Source organism: Charadrius vociferus, unplaced genomic scaffold (assembly GCF_000708025.1).
Source record: "Charadrius vociferus isolate BGI_N301 unplaced genomic scaffold, ASM70802v2 scaffold472, whole genome shotgun sequence".
NCBI classification, from domain to species: domain Eukaryota; kingdom Metazoa; phylum Chordata; class Aves; order Charadriiformes; family Charadriidae; genus Charadrius; species Charadrius vociferus.
In genome coordinates, this window is record NW_009647735.1 from 8824323 (window position 1) to 8833821 (window position 9499).

The following is a 9499-nucleotide window of genomic DNA, read 5'->3' on the forward strand; positions in this document are numbered from 1 at the left end:
GCCCCAGCCGAAATCCCACGGGTGCTCATAAATCCATTTCGCCGTTCTTGCACGGCGAGCAAGACACAGAGCAACCCCGCACGCTGCCACCATTCCTGCCGAAATGGGATGACTCACTCCCGGGCACGGTCCCGGGGCAGGCAAGGCTGGCCGGAGCGGCTCCCCGCCATGGGGAGGCTGTCTGCATTCTCTGGGAGCGCCGAAGGGAACGCAGGGCTTGCGAAGGACCAGGGTGGGAGGGGGAGAGAGGCTGTAGCACTGCGCAACCATTCAAATCATTTGCAAGTACCGGCACAATGTTCTCTCAAAAGCAAAAAATAGCTTCTAAATTCGCAAGGAAGAAAAAAAAAAACCTACTTAAATTTTTGTCTGTGTTCTTTTGCAGAAAATCCTGAAAAAAAAATAAACACAGCAGACCAAAACTGTGAAAAAAAAACGCATTTCCATTAAAAATCGCTGAAAAATCCCATGAGAAACTTGAGCGTGATAGAAGACATTCATAGAGCTCAACGTTATTCAATTTGCTCTAAAAATAAAGCAAACCCCTTGATACAGCGCCTCCCCCACTTCCATCTCAGGTTCCTCTCCAGCCAGCGTTTTTTGGATGTTTGTTTAACCACGCTGCTCAAATTCGTGACCCATTCAAGGTACAGGGCAGATCTGGCAAAACAGAAATGTCGCACCGCCGAGCTCAGAGGGTCACTCGGTTTGTCACTCTTGCGGAATATGCCCTTCGGGGCAGACTTCTTTTCAAACTATATTTTGAACGAAGAAATTTTCCTCCCCTCTCAGTTTTGCCTCCCATTTAATACTCCTTTTCTGTTTCCCTCTTTGTAGGAGGGTATCACTGAGTGCGGGGGCCACAGCCCCCGGCAGGCGGTCGTTAATCCCTGCAGCAGTGAGAGATGCTGCATTGCTGCTCTCCCCTCGGGAGAGCTTTGTCCTCATTTTTCTCCTCACAGAATCAGCCCCTCGCAGGTGTAAACGCGACTGGAGCTGGATTTGACATTCCTGTAGTGTTTCCCTGTCTGCGTAGCAGCCGGCGGAAGGCACAGTACTTGTTAAAAACTGTATTTTTGAGCAGATCCACACTGATGTGTAGAAAATGCGCAGCCTGTGCGCATGCTCAGGACGGGTACAGCTGAGGCGTGGGTACCACTGGGCTCAGATAGTGTAATTTAACTTTTGAGACTAATACAATGCCAACTAATGGCACAGTTGTGTTCATTACCGACCTGTGTTGCAGCAAAAGTAAAAAGCCTCTGCAACCTCTTATTACTCCTCTGAGCCTGCGACGTTGAACACCTGGTTATTTTCTTAGTATGAGGATTTGTTTTGCTGTAGCATGACCGCGTTGTTGTGCTCATTGCTAAGCAATTAACAGTTTGTCCTTCCAGAAATATCCGACGCCCCAGGCGCTATTAGCTCCTTGGAACATTTTCAACAAAAACATTCCCGGGGAGATGCTCTTCCACTTTCTGGGGCAAGCATCTCTCCAGCTACCTACCCCATGACACAACACCAGACCAGGACAGGGAGAAGAGGTTATTTGTGGCCAAGCCCCTGTTCTGCCAAGTTCTGTGCAAACTTTTCAACTCGCATCACTCGGAGACTGGCACATTTCTTGCGTAATCCCATTTTCACAGGCACCAGTGAAGAAACTTACCCCCACCCCAACAGCGAAGGACGGTTCCCACACCAGGTTCCCACGGCTTCCAGGCACCTGCCAGCGCTGGGACTTCAGGGCGGCCAACCCCCCGGTTACCCAACTGACAGGTGTAATTTCTGACCCATGGACCCAAAACCGCTAATGCAAGCCTCAAGAGTAATTCATCAGGGAAGAATTCCCTGAAGCTCTTTCGGTCACCCTGCGTCACCCAGCCTGGGGACATCCTGCTGGCACTCGATCAAGGTGTGAACAGATCCCTCGCTTAGATTGAGCCTGTCCAACACGATCCTTTTGGAAGGGTCCAAAAGGACCAGTACATCTCCAGCAAAAGAAAACTTCAAAGAATCATCAAAACCAATCTCAAAACAGAATCAGTATTTGCCAAATACTTCCTTTCCCCACCTCTTTCTTTTATTTACAAATGAGTAAATGCCCTTAGTGAGATGTGGGTAAGAGGAGTCACACCATGGTTTTGCTTCTGGGTGTCAAGACAGAGTCACTTAGGCTTTCTGTACAAGGTACCCCAAAATTACAGTAGCCATCGACATTGTAAATGCAAAAAGTCTTGGCAATCAGCAAGTCCTTTCCCCGCAGGCTGCTGGAGAGTGCGTGGGACACAGCATGCCCACGTAGCAGTGGGACATAGTGTGTTCGGTTCCTGGGGCGTTGCTGTCACAAATGACCACGCTGAATCGAAGCAAAGGACCATCTGGCCTGCGAACCTGTTACCTGCTATGAGAAAGGTATACACACATGTATGCGGTTGTCCTTTCCCCCCAAGAATACTCTCCTGTCTCCAGCCGTCTGCAGAACCGTGTCTCCGCGCGTTCTCAGGATCCCAAGCCTAAGCAAGCAGGAGGTATATTTAATGCCCTTTACATACATCTCCAGCCATATACTTTTAAAAAAATAACATAAAAGTCAAAATATTTTCTTATGGATAGATACAGAAGTATCTGCACTGATTTATTTGCACGTTCTCTAGTGAGAATCTCTTTTAGAAAAATCAGCTGAGGGCATAATGCTCAGCACCTGCACAACTGTAGCAATCGCACAATGGTCCTTTGATATGTTTTGTCTTTTTGTGTTACACTAAAGACTCACCTGAGCTCAGCCACACACAAGATGATACTTAAAATGCCATCAATATATTTATTTGCCAGAATGTCCCCTCTACGTAAAACTCGAGCGCTCATTGTGGAAAAGAGGGAAGAATAAATCCCCATGTATGGGAAAGAGATTCTCCTTCAAACAGCTGGTGAATGAATGGGCACAAACCAAAGGGAAGAGGAGTGTCACCACTGCAGGGACAGCCAGCTGCCCTGACATCACCCCACATCATGCCCAGTGCCTACAGCAAGGACTCAGGCCCCTCTTCCCTGCCCACGGGGGTCTCAGCATCTCTGAAGCAGCTCCCTTTCCTCAGAGAAGAGCTCTCTCGATGGCTGTTGAACTGATAAACTCGCCGCTTAAACAAGCGGTGGAGCTTCTCCTGGAACTGGTTCCCAATAAAGCAGTACAGCAAAGGGTTGGTGCAGCTGTTGGCGAATGCCATGCAGATGGCGAATGGCAGCGCTATGTCGATGACCCCCGTCACGTCACAGCTGTCAATGACGTTCATGCGAGCCAAGGCATCCAAAAATGTTAAAATGTGGAACGGGAGCCAGGAAACAAAGAAGGCCACAACAACAGCAGCCACCAGCTTTAGGACTTTGTCCCTCTTCTGCTTGTTTTTCCCAAACTCCCGTGCTTTGAGCAAGTGCCTCCTGATCCAGATGTAGCACGTGGTGATCACCGGCAAGGGGATGAAGAAGCCGAGGGCATTTTTCAGGAAAGCCATTGCCACAGACCACTTTGCATAATTCTCATGGGGAAAGGCCATGATGCAAGCGTTGACCCCCAAGCTTTCAATGTCATGAGTGTCGCGGAAATAAAACGTTGGAAGGGAGGACAAACAGGCAAGGCCCCACAGAACCAACGCTATAAAATATGCTTGTTGTGGAGTTCTTCTCTGGGAGCGAATAGGATGGACAATAGCGTGGTACCGGTCCACGCTCATGCACGTAATGAAAAATATGCTTGCAAACATGTTCAAGCACAGGACAGAACTGGAGATCTTGCACATGAGAGACCCGAAGAGCCAGTTGTACCCCTGCGCGTAGTAGGTAGCCCAGAAGGGAAGGGTGGTGAGGCACAGCAGATCCGCCACGGCCAGGTTGAAAATGTAGATATTAGCGACTGTTTTGGGGCCACTGTAACGACAAAGCACCACAACCACCATGCTGTTGCCAACCAAGCCCAGAACAAAAACCACAGCGAAGAGCGCTGGAATTAGTGAAAACTGGTAATCTGAAGAGGTAAGTGGGCAGGGAGGGGGCGAGCGCAACGTGGTCGACGAGTTTGTCGCTGCTGAAAAGGGGACTTGGAGAGTTTCTCTGGTGGTGACGACCGGGGAGTAGTTGCTCTGCATGTTGGTGCTGGTGCAAAGGGAGGTTCTGCGGGAAATTCATGCACTAGCAGCACTTCTCTCGCATCGCTCACCTGCAGATGAGAAACGGTGTGTTAGACACGCACCCTGCAGCCATCTTCGCTCTGGAACCATACAGTCACCGTAAAATAAAAACCGTTTATAATTGTGTCCGTAAGCTGAGCGCTGAAATACCAGGCAACCCTGCCGGCCTCCGTTCCTCCATCCCACTGACAGGACACAATTAGCTCTAGGGAGGTCACAGCGCTTTTTAATTAGCCTGGCAGAGAAGCGAGCAGCTGAGTCTTATCTGTGGTTACAGATGGTGCTTTCTGTGGCCAGCAGAGCAGAAAGATTATTGACTCAGGAGCCGGAGATACTTCAGCGACTTCTGTGACCAAAGACAGCACAGAAGCCCCTCGTGATCCTTTTTGCAGCTTTTTTTACACTATTTCTGGCTCTCTGTGTGGTTAAAATAATGCATAGAGGCAGCACTCGCCAGTGGGGATCACACCTGAGTCTCCCGGGACTACACAGGCATGAAAGCAGCTTTTTAACAAGGCTATTAGGAAAGCAAGCTTTGAATTTTATGGTTTGTTGTTTTGTTGTTTTTTTTTTTTTAATTCACCGTGCTGGATTTAAAGACACTGAAGGGTCTTTCCAAAATGTCATTTACTGTCAGAGTCCTTCTCAAAGCAAATCTGCCTCTCCTGCCCTCATGCCAGCTTTTAATCAGAAAAGAAGTATTTCCAATGTAGATGCAAGCAACAGAAAATCAAGTACTCAGTCCTGGCAGGCGTTGGATTTGACAGGAGTATTTGCCGTTCATTTAGAAAGATCGGGACTGGGTTCCGGTAGGGGAAAACGTAGCTACAAACCAGCTAAAATAGGAGACTTAATGGTCAGGTCTCTCTTTGCACCAGTTCAACAGCTCGTGTCTGCGCTCTGAGCAGGGCATTTTCCAAACTTTAAGACTTTATAGTCAATAAAGAAGACATCATATGCAAATATTTTATTTTCCATAATAGAAAGGCAATTTCTTTTAGGTTAAGTCCTTATAGAACCAGCCAGGCATTTAAGAATTCTCAAGGGGCCCTAAAAACAACAGAAATTTTGACCAAGACAAGACAGCAAAGTTGGGTTTCTCCTTTAACAGAAGACAACTGATCGTTTCAAACACATTTTTCTGTGTTACCAGTTTAGTGTACTGTAGCTTATCATTTGCTCAATGCAAAATAAGCAATACGCTACTTTGAATATACTGGCAGGAATTTAATTTTAATTAGATTGTCCCACCAATGCAAATTCAATAGGAGAATATTAATGCAAATTCCTGCAGAGTGCCGGTATTTAAAGACCCAAATACTGGATCACAAGCCCACGTTCTGCAATCAAACAGGTCTTAAACCAGAGGAAAGCTTTTTGTTTGGGGAGGACAAAGATTCAGGAGCGGGGCTGGAGCCTCATTTCGCCCTTAACTCTTCTGTCCTGAACCCCTCACTTTAACCTACAGAAACAGGAATCTCAGAAGTAGACACAAAGTGTTACATATCTGATTTATTCCTAATGGACCACACCATAATTAATTTTAGCTACATTACTGGGAACAAGGTTTCATTGACAAACGTGCTCCTGTCTCCGCACTGGTGCCTTAAAATCTGCTTCTAAACCAGTCATTCCTACTATTACTTAAGACACAATGAGACATTTCATCACCAATTTAATCTAATCAATGGAAATTAGGTTCTAACAGCAGATAGAAAACATACCTCTCTCACAGCTCACATTCGCCTGGATGTAGCTCTTAAATTACACGCTCCCTTTTTTCTGTTTTCCTGCTCGTGAGTATCACCACCAGCAATCTGCTCGCTCATATCTTCCGTTTTCCCACTGGGAGACTTTAACCTACATAACTGGAGAACTGAAATACGAACGCCTGCCAGCTTCTTTTCCTTTTGGAAGCAGAACAGTTTGAGAACCCCCCCCTTTTCCAAGGCCACGTGAGCACATGCAGTAAATCAGGCGAGAGGAACGAGACAACCAAAAAAAAAAAAAGCAAGCAAGAAAGAAAGAAAAAGGAAATTTATATGAATATCTCTGTAGGTTTTTACTGCAGCTGTTGGGCCGGGAGGATGCGCCCACATGCAAACCACCTTCTGCCTCCCAGGTGTTTGTGTCACACCATGTGCAAGCCTCCAGGCACGAATTCAGGGGGATCCCCGTGCACCCTGTGGTGTCCCAGCACTTGCGAACACATCTGAGAGTGGAATAGGCTGTTAGTCCTGGCAGAGCTCACCACAACGTGAACACATGAAGAGAGAGTGAGGGAACATCACGGCATTCACACCAGCTTTGCCCGTGTAAGGGGGCTGATCCCGTTCTCCCGGTTAGCGGGACGGGAAAGGCACTGCCGAGTCCTTGCAAAGACACGCACCGAGGAGGAGAGCAGGACGAACCCACGTGGCCGAGAGCAGGCTGGGCTCTGCAGCTGCGCTGGGGCAGCACACCACCAAAGCCAGCAGATGGGCAAGGCTGCGCGCTCGCGCCGATTCGCCCAAAATGGAGTCTGTACATCCACTTCTCCCTGGCGTCGTGTGCTCCGCCTACCCCCAACCTCCTCTCCCTGGAAGCAGCTCTGAGCGGGGCACTGAAGGATAAGCGCTGGGGCAAAGGACGCATCCGTAAGCCCTCTTACCCTGAGTGGGATCTCCTCTGCAGGAGCAGCCCATCTACTGGGGACATGTGCGTGGTGCTCCCCGGGCAAGGCTGCACATGCCAGATGGAAAGCAGCCACAGAATTCCCTACCGGTGACATGTCCCTTTGTCCCAGTCAGGTGCTGCTGGCCGGCTGGACACAAGCTCATCCCATTCTTTGGACACCAGTGCAGCCTTGCAGCGATGGGTACCCAGCTGTGGCAGCTTGGGGAACACCGGTGCCTGCCCTTGCTCTGGCACTGCTCAGCACACCAGGGGCAACAGGTATCACGGGCTCCATAACCAGCTCGGCTTATGCCAAGGTGACCCAGAAGAGAGATGAAATGGAGAACAGCCTTTTACCGGCTTCCTTCAGAGGAACCAAGGGCTGAGCAGGCTGTGGAGAACACATCTTTCTGTCTTGGACCCAGAAAGAGCCGCAGAGAGTGCTGGAAAAGCTCATCAACAAACTCATATACATCCCCAGAGGAGAGCACTACTTCTCAAGGCAGGGAGGAGAGTCCTTGCCAGCTTTTGGCTTTATCTGCCTCATATTAAGAGTCCAACTCTCGTGCAAAAGGAGACCAGGTTATTTAAAGAAGGGGAATCCCACACGGCATTTCTATTTATCCCACTGGAGCTGATTTACTGCTTCACGGACACAAGGATAGAGCGGTCAGCAGTCAGGACTGTCGGGCTGCAGGCACGCAGGCAAACACTGGGAGGGAAAGAAAGCTGGAATCGCTCAATGAATTGACATGCTGAGAGCAGGCAGCACAGAACAAACCCCAACATCACAAGTATCTTGAGAGAGGGTAATACCAAATCACTGCACAGGATGAGAGACCTCATCTGTCCCAACAGCTCAAGCATGGCGTGTCACAGCCAGAGTTAGGCAACATACACATCAGCACATCCTTGTTACCTCGAGATATATACAAACCTCCCCAATGCACACACTGACCCATTCCATAAATGTTTAGGCAACCCTTCCTCTTCCTTTTCCCATTCATTCCTCCCCACCCTCATTTGAGGTTGTCTTGGAGAAGGCAGAGAATGAGGGGAGACACCATGGAACCGCCAAAATTTGCATTCCTCAACAAAAAGTAGAGAAAATTTGTAAAGGAAACAGTAACATCCATAATAGCTTGGGGGCTTAAAGAGTCAAGACCTTTAACCAAAAAGCTCTAAGATGAAGATTTGCACTCAGTTCCCATACTACAACCCCTGCCAGGAGACTTATTTTTGTTCAAGAGGCATTAAATAGATGATGCACCTCCTAGAGACATGCTGCAAGAACTCTGTCCTTTCTTCAAACCAAACACCTACCAGGCAGGTCACCAGGACCACGTGGGATGTGTAAGTGCAGAGGTCAGGCGTCCTTACTGCAAAGGAGAAGAAATGCCCTTTTTGCCCCCAGTTCCCCCCATACGTGCCCTGCCTCGGGTCTGGCAGACTGCTGACTCTCAGGGGAGTGACCTGAGATGTCACCACTCACTCTGACCCATAGTCATTCAATTTTTTTAAACTAACAGTATGCGACAGGACACCCTCAGCCAGGAATTCTTGCTGCTTTGCACACAAATGACCGGTGAAAGATCTTGCTCCGTCCTTCATCAAACATCCAGCGTGCTTTGTAAGCAGGGGAAAAAGTCCAACGCAGGAGAATGTTTATTTTGCAAAGATAACAAACACAAATTGTTTAGGTTTACATGCAAGGTTTTCCTTTCCAGATGCACTTTTGACTGTGTCTATGCTGTTCTACCTCCAAAACTGAAGCTTTGTGCTGGGTTCCTACCTCTCAGTAGACCAGAGCTGGGCCTGATGCTCCTGCTGCAACAGGGGGGTCACACCTCGGGCTGCCCTTTGCCAAATCCTGCTCCCACTCTTCCCCCCCCCCCCAGCACCCACTGCTTTCCATCCCTTATCTGATCCCAAGTTCTCCCTCCAAAGCTCCATTTATCCAATGTACAAACCCCTTCCCTCTTCTATTTCCCCCACTTTTTCTTTCTGTCTCCCTCTCTGCCTACTCTGAGTACGCGAATGGCTGTGAGATAGAAGGTACAGCCGATACGGACGCCCGGGTTGTCCCACCACACGCCAACCTTGTGCCGTGCAGCTGAGCTGATCTCCCCTGAGCTTGCAGGACACGTATGTCCAGCTCCCACGGCCGGGCTGGGACATCCAGCGTACAGACCTGCTGCAGCGGAGTCCGGCACACAGCTGGGTGCAGAGTCTGCGGGCTTTTTGCGGTTCACCTGCCTGCAAAGTTACAAAAACTCCATGTTTTCACCACAAGAAGACCCGTTCGATGTTGAACGGTGAGGAGTTAGTGCTTCCTGGGGGTTGTACTTGAGGAAGGATTTGACGTGTGTCTTCTACACCAAGAAAAAATAATAATGTCACAATTCAAGAGAAGCAAGAAATTTTGCTGCATGTTCAAACACAGCACTCAGGTTTACCTTTCTGTTCTCAAGCCCGTACACATAAAATGGTCACTAGAAGTGTTTAAAAAAAAAAACAAAACCCACAAAAACCACACAAGTCCAGCCCCCAAAAAAACAAGCCCAAAAATACCACCCACACAAAACCACACAAACACACTTTTCAAGTAGCAACTTCTGATCAATTGTGCAAACTAAAAAAAAAAAAAAAAAAAAACAGAAAGG

At 48.5% G+C, this 9499-nt stretch overlaps 1 protein-coding gene across 1 annotated transcript; it reads right to left on the reverse strand.

The window, feature by feature from the left end:
* Positions 1 to 3020: 3020 nt before the first annotated feature.
* Positions 3021 to 4139, reverse strand: AGTR2 (angiotensin II receptor, type 2). Its single transcript, XM_009881804.1, has one exon. It carries the CDS (start codon positions 4137 to 4139, stop codon positions 3021 to 3023), a length of 1119 nt encoding a protein of 372 aa, XP_009880106.1.
* Between the last annotated feature and the right edge of the window lie 5360 nt (positions 4140 to 9499).

What these genes read in the sequence shown, in the direction of transcription:
- AGTR2 (XM_009881804.1), bottom strand. Translation starts at nt 4,139, where the DNA reads ATGCAGAGCAACTACTCCCCGGTCGTCACCACCAGAGAAACTCTCCAA.